Source organism: Lineus longissimus, chromosome 2 (genome assembly GCF_910592395.1).
Source record: "Lineus longissimus chromosome 2, tnLinLong1.2, whole genome shotgun sequence".
Taxonomy (NCBI): domain Eukaryota; kingdom Metazoa; phylum Nemertea; class Pilidiophora; order Heteronemertea; family Lineidae; genus Lineus; species Lineus longissimus.
Genome location: NC_088309.1, coordinates 3,933,645 through 3,958,589, shown reverse-complemented (window position 1 = coordinate 3,958,589; position 24,945 = coordinate 3,933,645). Strand labels below are relative to the sequence as shown.

The following is a 24,945-nucleotide window of genomic DNA, read 5'->3' as shown; positions in this document are numbered from 1 at the left end:
TTCTTATTGAAAATAAATGCAATACAATGTACAAGGCCTGGTTCAATAGAATAGGACAATGACATAGTCACAACATGGTCAAGCTTGTCTTTTATCTTACACTGAAGATCAAAGTGGTCAATAAAGAGGACTTTTCAATTTGATTCCTCATAATCCTGCAAAGAATCCTTATCCCTCAAGTAATCTCAACATACTGGACTTATTCATGATACCTAGTACAACACCATGTAACCTGCTGCCATGTATCCACTTTTAACATTATTTCTGCACTGGCCACCTTTTACTGAAGTCAGTAACCAAGAAAGAGACCCTTCCATGGACAAATGGGGTCTTGAAGTTCACAGAAACATTCCCAGGAAAGTCAGATTTTGCAACCGCATCATTCATCGCTGTGCAAAGAAACCCATCTGAGGGATAAACCGTAAAGCTTTAGCCCTTCCTGGACCACGTCCAATCCTAGGCATCATCTTCTCCTTTGAGAACTCAACCGGTGCTGTTGTGCTGTAAGAGGATTCAGACTCCAGGAAGATGTCCAAGCACATGCACAGTCTCTGCAACTGGTTGGTTAGTAGCTCTGCATGGGGCTTGCCTCCTGGCATCAGCTCATCGTAGTGAAGATTTACCTCGGCCTCCATTGCCTACAAAAAGGAAGGAATTCATTATACATGTATACACTTGCAACAACTTCCAAGAAAGACTGAAACCAAATCTAGACACAGATTGCAACTTACCCTAATATTCTCATCATTTGTATTGTTTCTCTGTGACTGCCACTCTAGGGACAAGGCAAAGATCGGAGACTGGTATGGGTAGTCAGGACTTAGGACAATATCAGCCTTCAGCCTGGCTAAAGAATGAGAGAAACGTAAATCAATACTTCATTCCAAGAGCACGAAGATCTGGTGTGAAAAAATCGAGATCTCACTGCGTGGCAATCTTAATGGTGAGTTTTGGTACTATTAATGTTAGAGCATTTGCAAATGTTTTGTCCCGATTGTTTGGGGCTCTGGGCAGGAACTAGGGATTAGATTTCTTTCAAGTCGTGCTTGATAAATTTTCAGGTCAACAGTACTTGTCCAGTTGGGAGATTATTTGTCTAGGGAACTGTGCTAGAATAGACACCCAGGTTCCCTTCATTAAACTAGGAAACCACTTACCAGATCCTCTTTCGATCATTGCAGTGAAGAACATGTCTCTTTCCTCAACCATACCAGTGTCTATCAAACTCTTGGTCTGAGGAAGCATCTGCAAAGAGAAATCAGACTTGGCACTTGATTTCAAAATGCCATCTTTATGAACAAAAATATGTGATTGGGGATGATATTCAAGTAAGGATCATGATCTGTGTATTATTAGAAATTTCCTGGGTAATTGTTCTCCGAGACTACAGAGAACATGTACTGACCCAATTTACAGGCTTTTACTAACAGCTACTTTCTCACTTTGGTCTCATCTGAACAGAGAGATTGGCTGTGTTGTATCACAGAGATCCAGCTTTTCTAATGTATGACTGACCTTGTATTCAAGGAATGTCTCCCTTGTCCACGATGTGACTTTGGAATGGATCTTGACAGGGAACAACTTCTGGTACTGCTTGGACACAGATATCGTACCATTCTCTGGAAATAGACAGCTAGACCATAATTATGTGAGCTATATCGATGGTGTATTCCTGTTTCGCCTATTCCTGTTCCGCCTATTCCTGTTTCGCCTATTCCTGTTTCGCCTATTCCTGTTTCGCCTATTCAAATGTATTGCTAACCTCCCCACAGACGTAGGAATATGAACCGTCCCTTACTGACCGACCAAACCCGAGGAGAGCCACATTATGTACGCATTGACGAACGCATGTTACGCCTCAAAGAACAATACGTCAATGGAGAGAGGGACATAATGAGTTATGTTGATGCCATCAGTTACCTTGTCTGACATAATATCATGATATGTATTTTCCACCTTGTTTGACTTTATATGTGCTGTACCTACATGTATATTATGACATGGGTTTTACAGCTGATTTTGATCAAATAATTATGAGAATGTACAATATTATGTATTTTTATCAAAAACTCATGAATTCAATTTTCATAAAATAAACGACTGCTTTACTCTACTTAATCGATTAGTTTTTACTGTGTGTCAGTATGGTCCTATGGTCCTATGGTCAAATAAGTCCCGGACTGTCCCCGCTTTCAAGGTGACTCTTTCAAAACGGTCATGGCATAACAAAGTTGATGGCATTTGATTAGTCAAATTGTCATCACATCGTTAACATCATCCAATTGTCCCCTCACATTTTCCCCATAAAATGGACATGCATCCCTAAGGTTCCCCGTGGGAGAGTCGATTTATTGTAGGGGTACTGGAAAGTAGGCGAAACAGGAATAGGCGAAACAGGAATAGGCGAAACAGGAATTTTGTAGGCGAAACAGGAATAGGCGAAACAGGAATAGGCGAAACAGGCATAAACCATATCGATAACTTAACCAATAACACAGAGTTTTGTCTTTCAATAAAAGGTTAATCCAAAAAGGTGAATGCCCAGTGAAGGAAAATGTGATGGTAGTGTTGTAAGATTCATTCAGGGCCAACTGCACTAGGCCCCAATGAAGTGGTGAAGTTTTGGGAAATTAGGATTCTTGGCATAGTGCCTTTCGCTTAAATAATGCAAGACATGCTATTGTTTCACCCACCTATGGCAGAAATATGCTTCTGCAGCACCATCTTGGTTTGCACTCTCCGTCGTAACTGTTTTATGATCTCATCCATTCGGCTCGAGCTGACGGACGATTGTGCCTTTACCTCTGTGACATTAGACAAGAACTGGAGACCGGCTAGCCACTGCGCCCAAATGTAAGGTCGACCAGCCGTCTCAATTTCGGACTGGAAGGATTCAATGCTGCAGAGAAGATGTTAACATGTATGAAATGCTGTCAATTCAACGTTGGCTCTGATCTGATCATCAGATCATCTATTCAGTACAAATGCCTGAACACAGGTGGAAGCACTGCATAGCTGCAACCAAGAATTTTATGATGTCCTCGGAAAAGCAGCTTCAGTGTTGTTGCACAGGTCACTGAAGCCATCACTTTGTGGTACTTAAATAGTTCTCCCTATTTGTAAACCAACTCACCCGATCCTCTTCATTTGGAAACGATTAGCGGGGTTAGGCGTCTCTTCCCCTCGGTCACCTGGATACAGACACTCAAGGAGTATATCAGGCTGCAGTAGGTCTCTGAAAAACAGAGTTACAAATGAAATGTATTCAGCTAAAACATCTAAGTAACAAGAAACCAGGTCCAATGAGTAAGTCTTGAGGAAAATGCCTGATTAATTGCAAAATACCCAAGATACTAGTAGCTTAGAACCAATGAGAACCAGTACAACTGAACGGCTCAAAGCAAGGAAAGGTGCAACTGGTTTTAGAGAAGGACCCAACATTCTCTCTTAGTCGCATAGCATTTTCTTCATCTTCCTAATATATATAACTGCGTTGTCTTGTAGCAAACATTCGTAAGTGAGTCCTGTGATTCTTACCCTCCAACCACAGATCCAACAGTATTCTTCTCCATAGCCATGCACGCCTTCACAGCCACAATATGCAGGCTGGTCAGGTAGAAATATCTAAGGTTTAGCACGATGCCATCTTTAAATTCCAACTTCATCAGCACGGATAAAGGATGTTTCCTCAAAAGCTTCATCTTCTTATCTGATACTTTGTCTGTCGTTGTGGTACGGCGCCTGTGCTTCTGAAAATAAGATACAAGGCATGAAAGGTGGAGGGGTTCATTTTCATAGATTAAGTCACAAAATACAGTCAGCATGTATGCTCCTTTAAACTGTGCACAAAGAAATGTCGAGGTCTATCTTTCAATGTCAGCACTCTTTCCCATTTCAAGTTTTAATCATTCAGTCCAACCAGGGCAGACTGGTCCCAATGTGTCAAGGGCAGATAAAAGTAATGAGCTCTACAAATCTCAAGCTGACACCAGATCAATGGTGCCAATAATTTTCATATTTTTACCTTCCTTTTTTTCTCCGACTCCTCTTGATCACTGTCACTTTCATCTTCAGCATCTGACGGAGCATCATGAAAAGCCTTGGCATCGTTCAAACTGCCTTCAATTGTTACAGACAGTTTTTTATCTGCAAACATTCAAAAAGAAATAAATGACTTTTCTCAGAAACATATTGCCTATATCCCCATCCCCATCTGGCAAACTACTAATACATGTACAATGTACATGTAATTCAAGATGGAAGAAGGTGTCTAATCATTTTGATGAACACATAAAACATGTAGAAAGTTGGTGTAACCTACCACAAGCTTCCTTGTAGCCTGAACTCTGCATATAGAGCACATAAAGAGGAGCTGGGAGAAAGTGAGCTGTCTTATGCTGTTCTTGGATCTTGTCAAAGGGCAGCCCTAGGTAATCTTGCACTGGTGTACTTGCCTGAAGGAAAGAGGATATTCATGACATCACTTTCTACTTACGCAAGTGGAAAGGTCTAGCATGCAACTAATAGCATATAAAACTCCTAGATCCTTGACGTAGATTTCTATTAAGAAACCCTCACACCATGAAGCCAACTGGATAAGCTTTCAGTTGTCAGACTCTATTGCCAGTATTGGGTTAAGTGATATATCATTGATGTTTGTTCTATTAAAGTAATTAACTCTAAAATTCACTTCACTTTTTTAAAACTCGTTCTGCTAACAGTAGTCTTAGTAGTACTATACCTCAAGAATAGCATTTAGCTTAGGCTGCAGGCTCTCCAGATATTCTTGCTTTGATTTGATATCTATTGAGATAACTTCCTTACTGTCTTGTGTATCCTTCAACTTCTGAGCCAATCTGAAGATGCAATGAACAAATTTATGTCAGGGAGCCAGGAAAGTCACTCAGTCGATTTTCTGGCGAAGTAGAGGTATGCATAGGTTTTCTGCCCCAAGGAAAGAAAACTCAGCAACAGATTTCTCTGGAATACATGTACATGTAGGAAGCAAATGACATACTTTTTTCTCTGTTCTAGCTCCCAATCCAACCTCGCCAATGTCTGAATATGGGTATCCTTCTTGGTTATCGCCTGAAAGATGTTTAAAATGCAAATTTAGAAAATTACAAGAAAGGGTGCATTTCCAACACTAGTATTGCTCAGCCAATGACAGAATTCCCCTAAAACACAACACTGTTATGGATCCCTTATGAAGAATAAAGAAAACCAAGTCAACTCTAACCACAAAACCCTGGGCAAAATGGGAAAACTCTCTAGGACAGCCGACTTTTCTGAAAATTGACCAACTGCAGCTACTTACTGGCTTTGATATTTCTTTTGGAGCTTCTTTGTAAAAAGTATCAACATCTACCAACTCAATTTCTTCATCCTTTGACCTGAAATAAGAAAGTTGTAATTTCTGGTTTTGTCCAAATTGTGAAAATTATCGATTTATGCTGATTCAAATTCAACTAAAACCTTCTTGAACATACAGGTAATGTCTTTTGGACATGGGCCTTTTGGTCACTATGTTTCAGTCTGTGACATAACTGAGCAAGTAGCAGCAGACGTAGTTATTGCCTGCTACTTCTGCTCCTGGGATTACCCCTGCTGATAACATATCTATCCAGTTCCTAAGGTACTTCTGTTTCTAGTTGTGGCAAAATATCCACCAAAACCAATGGAATTGAACATGCAGCACAAGATCATTAACATTCTACAGGAGCTTTACTTCTTTACTCACTTGAATTCTAAACATTTCGTGATCTCCTTCTCCAAATGCATAGCTTCATACAAAAGGTTCTGAAGCTGAAGGTGATACAGATCAATCTTCTGCTTGGCCTCATTAGTCGCATCTCGTACTTTCTTGCAGCGCAGGTGGGAGAGGCGATTCAGTTTCCTCAAGGCTATGAACTGGAGAGATCCATGGATTCGCTTGTTGGTGACAGCATCCTACATGTACAAAAGGATGTTCTTCATGAAGGAAAACACCATGCAAATTCTGCCAAATGCCCAAAAGATCAAAGAACTTGATAGGCTGGCTTGTGATTGCGAGTCAACAAATCACTGCTTTCAAACATATAGCTTGAGGCCTATCTGGTCTGCAATCAAAACGTTTAGAGGATTTGACTACAAAGGTCAGGAAAACCACCTATTCTGGCCCTAAAAGAACAGGCATATTTTCCAAGTCAGCCTGGGCCGAAAAAGGAAACTCTTATTCTTGAAAACAATTTGCAACTGAATCGCAATGAACAACAGAGCTGATAAAGATTTTTAAACAAATAAATTAACCTCTTTTCCCTCAGTTTTCTTGAGCTCGCATATTTCTGCAAATGTTTTGCTGACTTCCTTGCAAGTGTGTTTGTATAGATCAACATCCTTGATGGGATCTCTTGAGGCTGCTTCCTCTTCCTCTGCATGGAAATGATGGGCACTTGACCGAGATTTTGCCTGAAGAAAGAAAACAAATGTTAGCATTCAGTTTACATGCGCACAAACTCTGTCAAATCAAAGATTAGAACAGAGCAAGGTCGGTCAGAGAGAGGTTTGCCAAGTGCAAGGGGCCATTTCCACGATGTCAGACAGTGGAGAGGAAGCCACGGTGGAATTGAACTGATCAGTCTGACAATGATAATACTATTAATAGCATGGCCACAGATTATCATGGAGACAGGACATGTGTAATGTTGGATTCAGAGATTGTCAAAAAAATCACCTGATGAGAATCAAGAATGGAAACTTTGGATCGCTTTGTTTCACTACTGGCCACATCAGCTTTTATTGTACGACGTCTTTTAGGGTCTTTGGAAGTTGCAGATACAGTAGACATGATTTATGCGTTCTGACCAATACGTTTTAAGGCTGAAATTTGATGATATTAATGTGCTGTACTATACAAATAGTAGTACAGTAGTAGTCAGCAAATCGGAAAACCTCAGTACGCCGGGTCAAGAACTCGGCACACTTCAGACGGGTCATCCTATTTTGCGTCCAATTGCGACCAGTGGCGTCCAACGCGAAATAATGGGGTGTATATGGTTAAAAATGTTTTCAAGCTCCTAAAACACTTTCAATAAACAAGATTTAGAAGTTTGGTGGAGTTTGAAAACCTAGTTTTTGAATAATCATCGCCAGAAAACGATCTTAGTATGCGTCCAGCAAAAGTACTGGATGGGTAGGTGTATGTAAGCTGTGGACGAAAGTGTGGACGAAAGTGACAGTGTGGACGAAAGTGTGGACAGCGGCCCTCAAAGTTTGGTGGGCTGGCATCAGGTTGGCATACTAAGATCGTTTTCTGGTGATGATTATTCAAAAACTAGGTTTGCAAACTCCACCAAACTTCTAAATCTTGTTTATTGAAAGTGTTTTAGGAGCTTGAAAACATTTTTAACCATATACACCTATTATTTCGCGTTAGACGCCACTGGTCCCCACTGGACGCAATTTAGGATCACCGCTTCAGACCAACCAAAATGTCATGTTTTCTAATTAGTATTACGTAGCTCATTAAGAATTATACAATTAATTTGTTTGAAAGTTTGAAAATATATGTGACTGAGTATATTGAAATAACTGCTCATGATAGATAAGTTTTACCATTTTTTTCCTGTGTATTTCGCTGTATCCGTTAGTAAACAATATGGCGGGCGGCGCGAGGGATTTTTCGATTTTGTTCTAAAATAATCTTCCAAATTCCACATTTCGTTACAAAATTTTCCAGACTTGTCTCTTCCAACGGTGTGAGGAACTCTTTAGCTTTACTTTGAATACGATAAACTTATGATATGTTGGTATCTAATGGTTATTTTGTACTATAAATTTCTCATCATGTACAAATGTACACTGTGTATTTTGTACACACGTACCGTGTGTCATGTATTGTCATGATGTGTGTAGGCCTACACTTTACAGTTGAATTACAATAGTAAACCAAGAATTGTGTCTCTCTTCCCTTCATAACCTAAAATACTTCCACGGTAGACATAGGATAGATGCTCTACTCAGGTTTTTGATGATCACAAGCACTGAAATTAGCCAAACCGTCTTTGTTGATTGAGAGAGAAGCTAGGTAACCATTGAATGATCCAGCTAAACTTTCTTGATGATTTTATTGTTATTTGTTTAATGTAGATAACCATTCTGTGATGGCAGCAAGTACGTCACAATCGGCCAAGCATGACAGTGAGCTCTCCTCTCAGGAGGAATCCGATAACAATGAAGAAGTGAGTACATTTTATAGGATAATGAACACCCTCATCCTCACCTCATCCAGTTTCAATCAGTTACTGCATCATGTAGTTTTTTTATCAAAGATATGCCTCAACTCATGTTGAATGTCATATGATACAATATTGTGTGTAATTCAATAACCTCTCCAGGAATGAATCTAGATGTTGCGTCTTTTTACATTCAGTAAAGTGATGTCAAATTGTTTCAGCTGAAAACCAGTATATCCAGAGTGCCGGCAAGAGGGCGCTCTGCTTCCAGAAGTCCAGAGCGTGACTCTCAACAACATGACCAAGTTGTAGAGAACGACACGATTCCCACTCGGGATGTGTCACACTCCTTTGGGAAGTTCTCCGCAATGTCTGCACCGTTCACATTTGAAGATAACCTCAGAAACAAGAGCGAGATGAAGATTTTACGTTCCCAGCTTCGCCAGACGCAGTCTGATCTCAGGAATGAACAAGGTACATATGTCAGACATGTTTCTGGGGCTGAATATATCCATGGAGCATGACATTTATGAGTGGGGTACAATTGTCAACAGTTGTAGGACAAATTTGAGTAGTGTGGTCATGAGCGATCAATGTGTATTGAATTTGATCATGCAATCCATGACTGCGGCTGTTTTTTTCACCTGCACCACATTTATTGTCCTGTATGCTTGCTTATTTCAGATTCAGTTCTGCAGTTACGTCGCCGATTAAATATAATTGAACGAGAAAGACTTGATGAAGGAACGAAAGCCAATGAAGAGGTAATCTTTCAGTGCTGTGATTCAATCATCTAAGTCAGGAGTGAATGTCAGGATTGGTTGAGCCATCTTCTGTCTGAGAATTGAACACTGGTTCCTCAAACATCTGAGAAGACTGGGCCTGGGTGACTCTGCAGTCTGCTGCCTGTAGGTGGTTTCTCTGACCAAATGCCAGAACACATCCTTGAAGACTCCCTTGATCATCAACCAAAGGGAAGCTTGGCCAGAGCCCACATTTAGGGATGGGGAACAGAGAGTCGGTCATAGTGCCACATTCCTAAAAAAGATGGGGAAAGTTTAACCCGAACATAGAAGAAAGATTGGATGATAATCTTCTCGACATTTATTTTGTAGATTGTGAACTGGCAAACCCAGGTGACTAAACAGCGCTGTCAGATCGAGAGGAAAGAAGCAGCCAAGCAGAACACTGAGTTTGAATTAGCTAAGGCGAGGAGAGAAATGAATGCTGAGAGGAAGAATGCTGCAGATAGAGATGTCATGTTGAAAACTCAAATTGACAATCTGAAAGGTTGGTAGAGAAAATTATGACGTTGGAAGAGCAATTTTTCATTTATGGTTGTGACTGTCTTACAGCATTGGGTGAGGGCAAGGGCTAGGTACCATTGCTGACTCTTGCGTCTTATCACTGTGACCAGATGAATATATTGGATGCACTCTCTGGAGCCTTTCAGGGGCATCGGTATGGAACGTCCTGAAAGTGTCGAATATTCTCACATGGACTTGGCAAGTCTGAAGTTCAGAACAGCAGACTTCATGCAGAAACCATCAAACCTTGAATTTTAGAAGAACTGGTTTCAAGGCATTAACAGACTAGCAATAAATATTGCTAATCACATGTTCTCCTGACCCATTCATCCCTGCTGGATCATGTTTTTTTTCTTGCATTTCAGAACAGGTTGGTACCCAGGATCGCCACCTTCAGGAGCTCCAACACCAAATTCAAGTCCAGCGCCATGCAACAAATGAACATGATAATCATCATAGAAATGCTCTTGAGGAAAAGGTACACTTTCCTATTGCATAAGCCCTTGCCCTTCTCTGTTCTGTGCTTATGCATTTGTTTCAAGTACCTAGTATTCACTGTTGGAGACTTATCCAGACTGATGTGAACTTATGAAGACGTGGAGAGAGAAAAATATGCCTGGAATTTTTTAACTCATATTATTTGTAACTTTCTCATCAGATAGATATTTTCATTAGCCCTTTGCGTGTGTAAGTAAGACTTTGTGTTTTCCAACCTTTCAGGATCGAGAAAGCATGAAGTTACTAGCTGAGATTGATGTTTTGGTTGCTGAGAGAGAAAGACTTGATATTGTTATTCAGGAGAAAGAGGGGTAGGTATCAATCTCCAGAACAGCACTTTGATCTTTTTTCAACTGGACAGAATTCGCTCTTGTGGCAAATACAAATCTCAAAGTGCCCCATGGCTTGGTTTAATCTCTGAACAAATTTGAGGTTTGTTGTCTTATTATGGATGTTCTCTCTTATTTCAGTGGTGTTAGTGACCTAAGTGAAACAGTTCAAGAGCTTGAAGGTAAGAATTAGACTTTTTCAGTTTGACTTGTGCCTCATCTGAAGCATACATGTACATCATTCCTCCCCTTGTGATGGTACAAGATGTTGGACTCTGCGAAATATGGTAGTCTGAGACTCAAACTGGTGGATGTCATGTGTAACATGACGAAAACTGTGACAACTTTTATTCATTTTAGATAAACTGCGACATCAAGGAGACACCATTCGACGTCAGATTGCTGAGATTGAGTTCGGCAAGGAAAGAGAAGACAGGATAAAGAAGGACCTGGAGGTATGGCAATGTCACACTTGCATAAATCACCCATGCTTGCTGCTGACACAACAGTGTCCTGTTGTTATTGTTGTATTTATAACTGGCTGGTTTCTAGAACATGTAAGAGGAATGCAACCACCTCTTGACTTAAGTGAGGTTTCTTTGAAAGACATTTGTGACTTGGTAGTTGTTTGTGTGTGCCAGTTTCGATGAATATGGCTTTTTTTCATCTCCAGACTGCCCTGCATCGGCTACGTGCCCTGGAAGATGGTATTGAGGCAGAAAGAGCTGCTCATCTGGAATCCAAGTTCAACTCTGAGATAACACAGGTAAGGATGTGATTACTTCATTTCATTAGAAAGCTTTTGGTGTGGGTCATCAGTACAGTACAAAAGGAGTTGCACTACATGTGAGGTATGGTAAAGCATGTAAAAAAACCAGTTTGGTACATACTCCTTTTCTGTGTATGGAGTGTTATTTATTCTATATTTGTCTCCTCAGCTTCGAATCCGTGATCTGGAGTCTGCTTTGGAAGCTGAAAAGAACCAGAGATCAGAGAACACTAATGTGATGGAGAATCTTCAAAAACAGCTTAGGTATGTATGAAAGAGTATTTGTATTGCTTTGTATCATTTAATACGATGTATAGCTCAGTTGTACCAAGCTTACACTCAATTTGCCAAGTTTGATTTGATCTTTAGTAGCTGTGTGTAGTTAAAGCACTAAAGAACATATTATACTAACCTATGTAGGTGGTGAAAAGGTATTTGTCATTGTAGCAGATTTGAGGATGGCCCAGAACCTGTGAGTGAGGTGTCCAGGTTGTTCCTGTCTCTCGGGTTCATTAATTGGTGAATGGCGACATGTAGTTGGCTTGCTTCAGATTTCAATAGCTCATATTCTGTGAATCACGTTTCATTGAATATGAACATATTAATTCTGGCTTAATGCACGAGAGCACTGAAAATGACAATCTAGTATTCTAAAAATACCTTCGTTTAGTCACGTTCAATCTTTAATGGTTGTCTCACCAAACACCGTGAGGGTAGAGGTTATACATGTAGCAGTCATTTCCCCCATACCTTAATCAAAGGCATTATGACAGCCGGCAAGGTGTGGCCGCAGAAGGTTACATTGTGCCGCATCCAAAACACGCTGTAGTATAACTGTACTAATCGTTGTTCTTCCCGCTTTTTCAATCTAGGGAAATTGAAAGGTCATATCATCAAGATGCACTCATCTCTCAGCAGAAGGGAGAGAAGTTGACAAAGTATGTTTGAAATGTCTATAGTTATCGTTCCTCTTTGTGATCTGCTGTCATCCCTTCTTTCTTTGATCATCTTTGTTGTCTATTGTCATCCCTCCCTTCTTTGCCTTTCGATCATTGTCAATATTCTTTGGCTAAGTCTTATTTCCGTTCCGTAATAACTTCTTCTATTTTGGTTTTCCCGTTCTATATTCTCTTTTGTTAATTATTTTTACTGGTAAGTTACTTTTAGTTCTAACTTCTATTGTGACCAACTCATAATCCATATAACCTGCTTTTAACATTATGCTTGCTTCAATACTAAAAATCTCTCTGTATCCATCATGTTTCGCTAACCACTTGATCACAACCATGTTAAACTCAAATATAATGCTTCCAGTTCAACAAGTGAACTGTGATGCATTTCCAAATTTCAGTTGTAATAAAGATAAAAACGAAAATTGTAAATGTTGTCTGTCTTCGGAAATTCTGATAGTTTTGTGGTTGAAAGTATTTCAACAACAGTGTCTTATCATTGCATTACAGTCTTGAGAAGGAGTACGCAGCAGTCAAACAACAGTTAAGTGAAGAGCTCGAGGATAAGAATGGAGTTGTACAGAATCTTTCCAAGCAGTTGCAGCTACATGAGAGGAACTTTGAGGAATTGAAGGATGAACTGACAAAGGTATGCAGTGCCAGTGGTAGTTGTTAATTGTTGTTAGGTCCTAACTGAGAATCTCTTTTGTGATTGCTTTTAAATGCGGTGTTTGAGGAGGATTCCTAATGAGTGGAATACCATGCATGGGATTGAAATACCATGCATGGGATAGTTAAAATGTAATCAAGATTCAGTTTTGTGATGGCCATAGTGGAACTCAATATCAATTTGATTATAATTCCTTTGTTTCAGGCTAAGAAACGGCAAGCTTATCTTGAGGAAACCTATGGAGGCAGCATGAGAGAATTGGAACTACTTCTGGACAACTTCAATGTGGACGCCATTGACAAGAAGAAAAGTTAGTTTTCTTTATCATTAGGCATCATATTGGATGCTTGATAACTTGTTATTGGTACAGCCAACTAAAAAGCGAGCCACTTCAACTTGACATGAACACTTTTACAGTGTACCGCCCTGCATGTACAGTAGAACCTCTCTATTAAGGACACCCTCAGGAATGAAAAGTGCTGTCCTTAATAGAGAGGTGTCCTGATTAGAGAGGTCAAATTGAATGGAAACACCCAATTTGGGACCAAAACTAGTGTCCTTAGTAGAGAGGGTGTCCTTAGTAGAGAGGTGTCTGCTAAGGGAGGTTCTACTGTCATTCTAATGTGCATGTCATCTTGTACCCCTATTGATGATGTTGATATTTTTGCAGGGAGTAGGAAATCAGATGCTTCATTGTCAAGCCAGCCGAAACCGATCAGTCCGTCACTCGTCCTGGAGAACCTCAGACATACGCTGATGGAGTACAAGAGGAAATTGAACATGACCTCGGAAGAAGTGAGTGGAATGTCTTGATTTGTCTTGAAATGTTCACACAAATCCTGAAATTTTGAATTGTTTGTTAGCTCTTACGTAGCTCACTCTCCAAGTCTGATTCAGTGGAATCTTCAAATGAAATGTCTATCTGAGAAAGTTTGTGGAATAGACTTTCCATATACATGTAGATTTTGTAAAATGTAACGAAGATATGCCTTTATCACTAAAGTCTTTTTTCCAGTTGACCAAGATGAAGAAGCACTGTGAGAACTTGGGTAAAGAGTGCGACTCTTACAAAGATATGATCTGGACAAAAGATAGAGCTCTTGAGGTAGGTACCGGTACATCAAAAATATTTTCAGACTTTCTGTAAACCCTTGAGTGAAACCTGACCACATGGATTAAAGACTTTATTTGGAGGCTGTGGCACAGGGACCTGAGACTTCAGTTATAAACCACGTTACCCAAAGTTGAAGACTATGCCCATGAGTTACAAGTCTGCCATAGTTCTCCTGTCCTTCTGAAAGGTAAAATGTAACTTTGCATTTATCTTACCTGTATTTTACTCCTTTCAGGACACTCAAAAGGGCTACTCCAAGTCAAGCAAGGAGTTGAACCGTCTGAGAAGTGAGGTGGTGGAGCTTGAGGCACTCATGGCTGCCATGAAGGTGGAGTTGCAGGGTGCGGTTCAAGGAAGGGAGAAGGAGAAAGCTCGGGGCGATGACATCAATGAGGAGATGCTCAAAATGTCCAAGAGGTTCAAGGTTGAAGATGAGGTAAGAATTCTATTATTTCACTTTGAGTCCAGTGTTGTCATCCTCATCTCGGATTTGGCTCTGTCCTCACTGTGGTCAAAAGTACTTATTTGTTGGAGAAAAATGCTGTAAACTTGACATTTATGGACTCACCTTTTGTATTGTGTCAAACTCATGCATAAAACAGGAATCAACACACGTAGCTATAGAGGCAGGATTGGCTTGAAGGATTCGTCTTACATATAGCTTATACATGTGGTATGCTAATACTTTCTCATTCCAGGAGAAGATGGGTTTCATGCACATGCTCTACCAGAGACTGATGGCTGGCCAAGTCTTATCAGAACCCAAGGGTCAACTCCTCTCCTACACCTGGTTTGACCTGAGTAACATGGTGCATGAGCAGGTCTCTGCTCTACTCAGTGCTGTGCACAGGGCAGAGGAGAAGGTGAGAAATGTTTTGATTGGTCTTGAGCAGATGGAAAACTCCTTACCACAGTTTCTCATAAACTTGGGTACATGGAGGAAAATATTTGAAGAAAAGTTGATCATTTTGACCATCTGAACAATATTTCCAAATCCAGCAGGTCACTCGGCCCAAATAGCAGCACTGGAGATAAATGAGTGCAGCTTTACATGTACTTGTGTACACTGGTAATTGTTATACATTGCTGTACAACATCCAGAGATGCTAGGCGATACTGTCTTGATTTGGACTGCCACTGCAGTGTGCTTTCATTTGAGCTTTGTATTACATGTTTTGATTTTTTGAATATGCATGTATTTGTACTTTGAATATTTCTTCTAGGTAAAACACTATGAAAACATTGTTGTGAGCAAGGAGGAGGCGATGGAGCAGATGCAGAAATCACACGAACACCAGTACCAGAAACTGGAAGATCTTGCTCAGGAGAGAGAGAAGACATGGCAGAAACAGAAGTCAGAGCTCGAGGAACACTACACAAGAATGTTGGCAGAGGTGCATGTCAGGTCAAAGGTAATGCCTTCCTTTTTTGACGTCATGACTATTGCTTCTTCATTTACTCTAAGACAGTGTTGCATATCACTACTGTTCCTGGTATGTCATGGGCCTTCCTTGGCAGAGCTTCATCTACAGAGAATACTTGTTTAAAGTCAGTTCGAAAGAATGAATGAGAGGGAATATTGCTTCCTCAAAACCGATGTCAATTCGAGCTGGACCCTTGAATTTGTATTGACAGTTCCAAGTTCTATTTCAGAAAAGTCAAACTCTTGCCGATCAGGCTTGGGAACGTGTCCGAGCCACAGGAAGTGTCCAACAAGGCCTCGAAGGAGAGCTCATGGATCTCCGAAATCACCTCGAACGAATCCAGGCGGAGAACTCGTCATTGTTATCAGCATGTGCTCTGCTGGCCGGAGCATTCTTCCCCATGTATAATCGTTACACGTCCCTAGTCGGAGAACATGGATTCCTGGAGGAGCAGTTAATGCAGCATCAGAATCTTCACCAGCAGGCTAAGAATCTTGTCTCAATGCTTGATACTGCCTTTGACGTTGATGCTGAGCTCACTCCCCCTGGCAAGCGTAGCCCAGCTCAACTAAACCGCAGCCCGATCATGATGTTCCGTATGGCTGGCCTGGCTGTGATTGCTGCCAATCGTCTTGCTTATTTCGCTAACAGCAGCTGTAAGATGTTCACCTCTTATGATCTCTCGACTGGATTGGCAGGACTAGCTGTATCCACTGGGGGTGCTGCCAGACCGCAGAAACTCAGAGGTAGCTACTGTTTTCATTTCATTTCCAAATCTAAGTAATTCTTATCAAAACTGTACATTCAAGGATTAAGAGTAAGACTAGCAGTAAATACCTTCTCCAAAGCTATGACAAGGGACTTCGGTAGGATTCATGTGAAACAATGAACTGCAACAAAAGTGGGACATTAGTTTTAACAAGCAATCTATGCTTGAATTTAGGTTGATGGCTCAACTAGCTTTTTGAGCACCTCTAGAGTTTAATCCTATCTGGTAGTGTAAGACTTTACAGCAGTGACAAAATATTTGTCTTTGAATTCTAGGTGTTGGCTTGGACATTCCAACAACAGACAAGATACTAGTGACAGCTGGACAAGAGAAGGCAGCCTCTTGGCTGACGAGTGAAGACCTCAAGGCCTGTCTCATGAATTCAACCGTCGAGGTGCAGGATGCTTTATCAGCTGGACAAAGAGGAGGTGAGTTGATGTGCAAAAGTGTTAACTTTAAAATCAATGTTGATACATGTATGATTAGTCACAGAGGGGTAGTGTGGCCTAGTGTGACCCTCATTGACAGTCACTGGGACAATATGGCATGACTGAAATAAGAGCTACTGTGCTCCTACTATTAACTGACATATTTGTTTGAAATCCTCTCATCATTTATTTTGTTCCTTCCTTTCCTTTTAGGAGGAGTTGATGCCAAGTTAGTGACTGGTGCTGCCCGAAACTCGTTTGCCAAACTGATGGATAAGCTGCAAGTGTTCTTCAACCAGCCGCTTCAGGAGAATGGCTTTAGAGACAAGGCTTCATTGGTTCGGATCCTCAGCAATGGTCTTAACCAACAACTTGCCCACACAAAGCCGAAAGATAAACTTCACCTTTCCTCCTCCCAGGTATGACCTCCTCCTCCTCCCTCATTAGAGGATTATTTGTTGGTTACCAGCCATACTTATGATAAAGTTCTGTGGAATCCCCTCCTAACGCATGGTTTCAGAGGACATCCGAGTCCCACACACGATTCTCACTAAAATGACTTAATTAACGAAATTAGGACCACAAATTCAGTACAACTGGACTGTTTCTTTCTTTCTACAGCAAACAATGAGCCAACTGCAGTGTCTGATCCTGGAGTTGACACAGAATCTTCACGGTGCCGAAGTGGACTGCCGCAATCTACAAGTCGAGAACAAGAATCTGTCCGAGGATAATTTCCACATGAAGAGCATCGCTGGCAAGGCCATGGATCTAGAAAAGGAGGTCATATCTCTCAGGAAAAGCGTAAGTGGAATGAAAGTCTTGTCCCAAATGTCAATTTGAAGTAAAAGACTCGCGGGAAATGAAAGCTTTCTGATAAATACGATTTCAGACGTAAATTTTCAGTTATAGAACTGTTAATGTCATGCAACTTACATCATTTTTTCAGAGTAAGAAACAAGTTGAGTTAGAGCGGTTTGAGAGTGTGTGTCAGGAGTTAAGCAATGCCCTCTCCCGAGAACAACAAGCACAAGGCATCTTGAATGAACAAGGAGGACAACTTGAGGAACTGACATCAAAACTTGGTGTTATCAGCTCTGAGGAATCACAGAGGCAGAGTACTTACTCTGAAGCAGTACAGGTATGCCTTGGTCTTGATTCAGTCTTGGGAATTTATGTGCATTTGACATACTGACTTCAAGGAGACATCCCATCTGATCTCTTGTGTTAGTCATTCTAGAAATTGCAATGAAATCAACATGTATACTGCCTAGGAGCAGTCACAGAAAGAAGAAATGAACACTATTGCACTTATCTTCAAGGTTGTTAATGGCTACCCTCTGTACTTTCAGGGACTGTCTGAGGCTCGCTTCGAGTTGAAGCAGAAGGAGCAAATCATACGCCAGGTAAACAAACATCTGACTCAACTCGAGATGGATAATCAGGAGCTGTTAGACAATGTCCGTGATGCTGAGCACACCCTGAGGAGTACCGCTAGAGACAGAGATGTCTTGCAGTTGTATGTCAAGAACATTGAGGATGCCTTAGAGAAGGTGAGTTACTCTTCCAATATTTTCACAACCGGAGATATGCAGTATTCTACTTCTTCATGGCTGCTACTGCTGCTAAATATCTTACTCACACAATTTCAGTACTGGCCATTTCTGACAGATTGTTACATTCCCTGGGTTTATTTTCAGGCAAAGCATCAAATGGCCATGACAAAAACTCTGACAGCTAAAGACACCATGCTGGCTAAGGTTCTTCTCTCCTCAGACCTCATGCCAGTGGAGATCGGTAAAGCAGGACCCCATGTACTAGCCTGCCAGAACCTCGTAACAGCTTTCATTGATACTCAGCACCAGATTTTCGGCAAATTCTTAGCCATGGAGGAGGAGCTGGAAGGATATAGGAGACATATCGAAACACTCAAACGAGAGCTCAACGCCGCTTGTCTGCGAGAATTCAATGCTGAACAGGAACCAATGCATGAAAGCCATGGATTGTCCTATGATCCGGTTATATCAGTTGCTGCCCCAACCAGAGACACCAATGAATACGGACCTTTAGTGTGAGTAATCTTTTCATTAGGACAATTCGTTTCTTTACTTTTTCAAAGCAATGACGAGAAGGAAAACTATGTGTCTCACCGATGTCCTGTAAATTACTAAATGCTGCAGACTGATAACTTTTATTTCCTTTCCAGATGTGAATCTGATTCGTCCTTCTCCGTCCTCCAACCCAGCAGTCCCGGCAAGCTCTCAGCCCCAAGATCACCAAAGTAAGAAATTATACAGTATCCTGAAAAAGGGTACTTGCAACTGCATTTAGTATAAACCTCAATGCTCAGTGTCAAATACTGAACTGTATCTGATGATTTTGATGGCAGCTGCTCGCTAAGATAATTGAAATGACACTGTCATCATTGCATCGCATTCGAAGAGTACAAGGGTCTGTCTAGGCCCTCTAATTCAGCCTTCAAACAGAGGCATACTGTACATTAATGTATATCAAACAAGTAAAATAAATTTGTGTGTCTCTTTTCAGTACACGAAAATCAAAGTCCGAGCCATTCCAGACGCCAAGCTTGTCAGCAAAATCAAGCATGAGATCAAAACCATACAATAACAAGAGATAGATGGATCAATGTTACTCAACTGAACTTTACATTCAAATGGATGGCTAAAGTGACTGTAAAAACTATGAAATTTCATGCTTCGGGAGAAGCTGTAGCTGTGTCAGTATTGTAGGGCATTTTTTCGATGAGAGACAATTTATTCAGCATGTCAGCAGAGACCCTTCCTCAGTGAGTTCTCTCAAGTGCATGTTTTTTAAGAGGACTTGCCTCCTAGTGTTGACATACTTTTCGGATTGCCACCTACATGTAAGTGTACCGGTACGTCGTACATTTACGTGGCAACAATTTATGTGAGGAAAGGAGTACATGAGATTTTACCCGATAGATGTAATAGCCAAAAACATCCCACAAATGTCAAGTCAAAAACAGGAGGTGATTTCCCTATCAATTCTGTTACAGTTCCGTAAAATGACTTATCTCCAAATTTGTTATGAAAGCCATTTCCTTGTTGTCTTTTGTAAAATAACTTTTATAATCATGACAGTTGTTATTGTAACGAATAGATTTTTTACTGCAATGTAACCCAGCATTTTGAGATATCTGTATTTTACATGGCAATATGTTCATTTCTCTTTGGTCAGTTTTAAACCCAGACCAGAGTTAGGTGCTGTGCACTAATGATTAGATCACTCAATTCTTTAGCCTAAGCTTTTATGGTTAAAACTTGAACAAAATTGTCACAGTATTTTCAATTTTAATGTTGAACTTTAAGGTTTATGCATTTTGACTGTTTTTATAGCATTTTGACAGTTTTTAATGGGGTGTTCAATATCAGCGGCAATAAGCAATCCAGGTCTTCTTATGAGCAATATAATTTCGGCAAGGAATGTGATTTTTTTCAGTGTTAAACATGTTTAACTAAGCTCCATCTCATTGTCAATGAACACAAGAACTGTGTACATGTAATGTAGATTAGATATAATTTAGAAAATAATGCTAGGGAAACAGTAGTGCGATTGGTATCAATTGATTATAAGTTATATGATAGTAGCAGATTAGTGGCAGCAGGCTGTAGATTAGTGTGTGTGAGTAACTTATGAAGAACGTAGTGGGTAGTGGGTTTACTAATAGCATGGTAATCATCATTCGTCATATAATCTGTAATTTGTCCATAAGAGTTCATATTTTCCCTTCTCAATCTCTGCCATCTTAAAGAGGTAAATACTTCAACATTCCACTTGTTGTCAGGTCAGTCCGGAGTGTTCTTGACTTAAGTCAGTAAATGTTGGCACAATTTTGTGACACTCCTGAGTGAGTTTACAGCAATAACCTTAAAATGCAGTATTCAATATCGATATGTAATAAAATTGTACTAACAATGCTGACAGCATGTTTGTGATGAAACTGGTGTTGATCACCATGAAAATTAACCTTGTGCTGCTGTGATGAAGTTTTCATCCTCATTCTACGGTAAGCCGACCATCAAATTTCATCACAGTAGTAAAAAGCAAACAACAATAACATAGAGTAGAAGTTTTATTTATTATTTTTCTATTTTTGTAATGACAAACACAGATAAATGTTTTGATATCATATTCATAAATGATAAAATTGTCATGTTGATTATTGAGTGAATCGTGCTTTAACAAGGAAATTTAAGGGGTCATAAAGTGGATGAATTGGCACCCCCTATTTTCCTTGTTCTCAGTTCAATCCTTGCTCGAGTCCACACTGAATGGACTGGACCCCATGGGAGACGGTGGAGCGTAATATTTCAGAGACTTCTCCAAGGATTCCTCAGGTGTATAAATCGGCTGATATCCAAGTTTTTCACGGGCCTTATTACTACTGAAGCTGTACGTGTTGCTGATGTACGTTATACTAGCTGTTGAGATCGATGGGTTCAAAGTGTACACTGGACTTATGAACCACGCTATCCACTCAATGAACTTGAAAACCCCCAGGACCAACCAGGATGGAATGCTTGAATCCGACACTTTGAAGCCATGTGACTTTAGGAACGGTTCAAGGAGAGTAAAAGGGTTCTGAACAGGGGTGTCATCAGTGACGAAGTACGACTGTCCTCCAGCCTTCGGGTCTTCCTTTAGTGCCTTATCTGCCGATATGTGTGCCCAGGCAGCATTGCCAGCGTATGCATGTTGGAATTTAGAATCTGGGCTCCCAAAGCGCTGTAGAACACCGTTCCTTGTTCTGGCTCCCTCTAGAGCTTTCACGATGTAATGGGGGTCCTGCTCACCATACATCACATTTGGACGAAGGGTAATTGTGTGGAGGGCGCCATTACCTGAAATGAAACACAAGATTGGTGTATGATTGATTACATTTGTTGGTCTTTTGGTGGTTTAAGATTTTTCAGCAGAAGAGCAAGCAGTGCAGCCTTGACCTCTCGTGCAGAAAAACTGGTCAATGCCGAAGTGATTGAAGTCGGGCTGTTATACTGATTCAGTCATTTAGCATGTTTGGGCCAAAAACTGGGTCAGTTGGACCAAGCCAAATAGAATAGCAAATATATGTTTTGTAATGACTTCTGAGTGCTCCTACCTTCTTTAAGTGGTGTTCCATGGGCCTGGTTGACCAGCACCTCAGCCTGATACTTGCTTGATGGATAACCCTTGTAGACAAACTCATCAGGTATTGGGGTAGACTCGTCTCCATCGATGATGTTCTCATAGCCAACAACAACATCGACAGTGCTGGTGTAAACCAATCTCTTCACTCCTTTGTCGAGACACGCATTGATCAGGTTTTGGGTACCTGCAAGAAAAGGACAATTTGAGGATATTGGTAAATTACACCCTATCACTCTTTGAGCATGTTGAAACAAAATTAGTAACTGACCTGAGCATGTCAAAATATTGCTGTGATGGCCTCTTTGTGTAAAAAGGAACAAGACAGACCAGAAAGATCTGAAGCCAATGCAACCATAGTCGGCATTTCACACCTGAAGTGTGGTATTCACTCAACATACCTTGAACATTTACCCTTTCCATCTCCTTGATATTTGGAAACATAGGTACACTGATCACCCCAGCGATGTGAATGACCGAATCCACTCCATTCAGGGATTGGCGCAGAAGGCTGATGTCACAAATGTCTCCAACATGAGAAATGACAGGCAAAGATTCGCGATGGCCTGGAAAGGAGGATTACAAATTGTAACAGTTTCATCACGAATCCAATAAAAGCAGGGCATGGTGCTAATCTTATTAGTTCTTTTTGGTATAATCCCCTGAAATAATCTATCTTGATACCCTGTAATTGTCTCAGTCACATGTCCAAAATAGTATTCCACGTCTTTCCCCCGCTGTTACTGTTAATGGAAAGGTCGCCCTCGTCATACTACAGGATCATGTCCCACGGTTTCAGAATTAAGCCCTGTTGAGAAGAAGTCAGACTCACATAGATCTAATGATTAACTTTGGAATGGGGAAGCAAGTGATGTATTCACGAAAAGGATTTGGATGCAAGAGACTCATGAAAACAATATCAGCATTATTAGAAATAAACAGGCCTGTGTGATTGGTCTTATTCATCCTTACTGTTGGTTTTCATCTGGTATGGTAAAGATCTGTTTTGATCCAGTTTTGGTGTAGATGGATATCCAATCAGCTCTCAAGAATATGTCCATCTAACTTTGGTACAGATGTGTTCAAGCCTTCATATGGAGGAGTGACGATGGCATCAGCTACTTTTGGTAAATGTTGACCGCCCCCCTCCCCATTTTACCTGGGATGGATTTCAACACAGATCATTTCAGAACTTACCCAGGAGATTTTGGTAAGGTTTCGTATCCAGTATCCTAATCTCTCTCACATAGTTGACTCTCTCCTGGATCAAGCTGATGCAGTGTTGGCCAAGGAAGCCAGCACCGCCAGTTATCAGGACAACATCTCCATCAGCTTTCTCAGACATAGTGCATAGTCTACCAGTTGGTCCAAGAGTCTTCTGAGACGAGGGCAGTAGCCAGAAAGTGTGCAGTGGTAATCTGGAAAAGGCACCCAAACTGAAATCACAACCAAGCAGGCCAAGACCCTGGTCTAAATAATGGTCTAAAGTAAGTGAGCCTGTCTAGCTTACCGTATTCGAGCAGTTCGTAAGACTCTCCAAGGAAACATCTGATCCGCTGTCTCTCTCATGAGCTTATGAATTGGCTCAATAAGAGTGGACAGAACGACAAGGTTTTATGAGTAATTGCTGTCATGGAGCTGCTCCCAACTCCAAATCCCCTTATCATCCATAGCATATTGGTTTGATGTCATTAACATGACGTCAGAGAAAAACACCCAACAGAGCAGCTTAAAGAGCACCAGAAATGGTTTATAACTGTATTTCTTGTTCTTCCTCAGTAGAGATAATCATTTTAAAAACATGACAGTACCCCCAGGGGGTTGCCCAGAAGGTTAAAGATTCAGTGTGGTTTAAAAGGGTTGCCCACAGTGATCGGAATGGTTCTTTTCTTTTGCAGTGAGGATACAAGTTATGATATCATGATTTGGCTGGAGCCATCATTGCCCTTTGATCCGATTGGGGTTACAGGTTACAGAAATGTTTCCCAGGATCTAAATGATTCTTCTATTACAGAAAGGATAAAAGCAGGAGACCATGTCATAGGCATGTTCTCTTGATAAAGTCATAATCAGAAAGTTGTCAGAGGATCTAGATCTGAATGGTTCTTCTGCAGTGTGGATACAAGTGTAGAGCTAAGGTCTGAATGGATCTTCTGCAGTATGGATACAAGTGTAGAGCTGAGGTCTGAATGGATCTTCTGCAGTATGGATACAAGTGTAGAGCTTAGGTCTGAATGGATCTTCCACAGTTGGGATACAAGTAACCTGTCCTCCTTCCACCATATGAATACAAATTATTGCCAGGTAACTATGATATATCTATCTGTAAAGAAACTTTTGGACTGTGATTTTACGACCCAAACTATCGACACGTGTTGCTGGTGTTGTCCGCTGCTTTTCAAATTTCCCGCCCCTCACCCTCGAAACGGAATTTCGCCGACATGTCCGATCCTGGTTTTGCACGAACCCAATCAATGGCAGCACCAATGGCAATGATTTAGAAGACTTCTTGACAATCTTGGTGTTTTACACAATGGCAAGCTCCAAAAATGCTTTGGAACTGTACAGGCACTTACTTCGTACAATAAAGAAACTCCCAAAGGAGACACAGAACCACTACAGGCACCACGTTAGGCAGGTAAGCTGAACGAAGCGTCAAAAGCAGAAGGAATTTTCTTTACCGTATGGTGGTGCCATCTGATGTTGACGAGTTGAACTGCTAGACAGTGGCAAGTTCTGTCCTTGAGCAAGTCACTTAATGAGATAAATTGTTTCGTTGCTCGTTTCCTTTCCAGTCTGCATGGATTGAACCATTGTGACAGTCTGGTCTGAACGATGTCAAAACCGGATGAGACATGTCCCAACTGAGTAGAGTCAATATAGAGAGATGTTTGATGGAGACAAAGTCACAATCGGTTCATTTGACATGGCTCCAGCATCGGACATTTTATCAAGATGATGTCACCAAGCTAATGTTGTACAATTATAGCTCCTGCAGGGTAAAAAATAAGAAAAATGGGCTTTGAACATACCACAACTATGATTGCTAGTACCACTGGATCTGTCTTTTTTCAGAGCTACAGAAGCCATGCTGACGAGTCTGACCCTGACCGAGTGAGGCAGATTATAGCTAGGGCAGTGGAAGATGCAGAATGGATTGTAAAAAAGGTATGTTCTTTTCTTCATAAATCAAAGTAGGACAAGGAGAAATTCTTGAGTTTTGACATGAAACTTATTGCGTTGCAACTGCCCAGTTGTTACAAACAACCAGACAATTTCAAACACTTCCCCATCGGGCAACTGCATAG

At 40.9% G+C, this 24,945-nt stretch overlaps 3 protein-coding genes across 6 annotated transcripts; 1 reads left to right on the top strand and 2 right to left on the bottom strand.

Moving 5' to 3' along the window:
• LOC135483543 (THO complex subunit 5 homolog) lies at positions 1-6,904 on the bottom strand. 2 transcript variants are annotated; one of them, XM_064764513.1, is made up of 15 exons: positions 6,713-6,904; positions 6,289-6,447; positions 5,741-5,949; positions 5,318-5,393; positions 5,018-5,088; positions 4,742-4,856; positions 4,322-4,454; positions 4,025-4,146; positions 3,538-3,749; positions 3,134-3,235; positions 2,694-2,899; positions 1,516-1,619; positions 1,158-1,245; positions 732-847; positions 1-638 (listed from the first exon to the last, which is right to left on the bottom strand). In XM_064764513.1, exons 1-15 carry the CDS (start codon positions 6,824-6,826, stop codon positions 384-386), a joined length of 2,082 nt encoding a protein of 693 aa, XP_064620583.1. In that variant the 5' UTR covers positions 6,827-6,904; the 3' UTR covers positions 1-383. The 2 variants fall into 2 exon arrangements, with proteins under 2 accessions (XP_064620583.1, XP_064620584.1); XM_064764514.1 differs by having other exon boundaries at positions 3,538-3,746.
• A 742-nt stretch (positions 6,905-7,646) lies between these two features.
• On the top strand, positions 7,647-20,718 carry LOC135502355 (coiled-coil domain-containing protein 171-like). Of its 3 annotated transcripts, none has more exons than XM_064795150.1 (28): positions 7,647-7,736; positions 8,128-8,219; positions 8,435-8,687; positions 8,898-8,977; positions 9,329-9,503; positions 9,886-9,998; positions 10,241-10,329; positions 10,489-10,529; positions 10,708-10,802; positions 11,021-11,113; positions 11,286-11,380; positions 11,989-12,054; positions 12,577-12,715; positions 12,941-13,046; positions 13,407-13,531; positions 13,752-13,841; positions 14,086-14,286; positions 14,549-14,713; positions 15,074-15,262; positions 15,504-16,020; positions 16,319-16,471; positions 16,685-16,890; positions 17,093-17,254; positions 17,421-17,612; positions 17,824-18,024; positions 18,172-18,542; positions 18,678-18,752; positions 19,019-20,718. In XM_064795150.1, exons 2-28 carry the CDS (start codon positions 8,142-8,144, stop codon positions 19,107-19,109), a joined length of 4,161 nt encoding a protein of 1,386 aa, XP_064651220.1. In that variant the 5' UTR covers positions 7,647-7,736; positions 8,128-8,141; the 3' UTR covers positions 19,110-20,718. The 3 variants fall into 3 exon arrangements, with proteins under 3 accessions (XP_064651220.1, XP_064651213.1, XP_064651227.1); XM_064795143.1 differs by having other exon boundaries at positions 17,093-17,275; XM_064795157.1 differs by lacking the exon at positions 11,989-12,054 and having other exon boundaries at positions 17,093-17,275.
• On the bottom strand, positions 20,683-23,049 carry LOC135502377 (3 beta-hydroxysteroid dehydrogenase/Delta 5-->4-isomerase type 4-like). The gene is made up of 4 exons (XM_064795169.1): positions 22,835-23,049; positions 22,039-22,203; positions 21,612-21,824; positions 20,683-21,354 (listed from the first exon to the last, which is right to left on the bottom strand). Exons 1-4 carry the CDS (start codon positions 22,980-22,982, stop codon positions 20,759-20,761), a joined length of 1,122 nt encoding a protein of 373 aa, XP_064651239.1. The 5' UTR covers positions 22,983-23,049; the 3' UTR covers positions 20,683-20,758.
• Positions 23,050-24,945: the final 1,896 nt, after the last annotated feature.

Excerpts from the sequence above, each read along its gene's own strand:
- LOC135483543 (XM_064764513.1), bottom strand. The coding sequence starts at position 6,826 with ATGTCTACTGTATCTGCAACTTCCAAAGACCCTAAAAGACGTCGTACA. Across the intron at positions 5,394-5,740 it reads ACGAAATGTTTAGAATTCAA|GTCAAAGGATGAAGAAATTG; the intron begins GTGAGTAAAGAA and ends TTCTTATTTCAG. Across the intron at positions 4,455-4,741 it reads AGCTAAATGCTATTCTTGAG|GCAAGTACACCAGTGCAAGA; the intron begins GTATAGTACTAC and ends TCTTTCCTTCAG.
- LOC135502355 (XM_064795143.1), top strand. The coding sequence starts at position 8,142 with ATGGCAGCAAGTACGTCACAATCGGCCAAGCATGACAGTGAGCTCTCC. Across the intron at positions 16,472-16,684 it reads ATCAGCTGGACAAAGAGGAG|GAGGAGTTGATGCCAAGTTA; the intron begins GTGAGTTGATGT and ends CTTTCCTTTTAG. Across the intron at positions 18,543-18,677 it reads AATGAATACGGACCTTTAGT|ATGTGAATCTGATTCGTCCT; the intron begins GTGAGTAATCTT and ends TTTCCTTTCCAG.
- LOC135502377 (XM_064795169.1), bottom strand. The coding sequence starts at position 22,982 with ATGTCTGAGAAAGCTGATGGAGATGTTGTCCTGATAACTGGCGGTGCT. Across the intron at positions 22,204-22,834 it reads ACCTTACCAAAATCTCCTGG|GCCATCGCGAATCTTTGCCT; the intron begins GTAAGTTCTGAA and ends CCTCCTTTCCAG. Across the intron at positions 21,825-22,038 it reads GGAAAGGGTAAATGTTCAAG|GTACCCAAAACCTGATCAAT; the intron begins GTATGTTGAGTG and ends CTTTTCTTGCAG.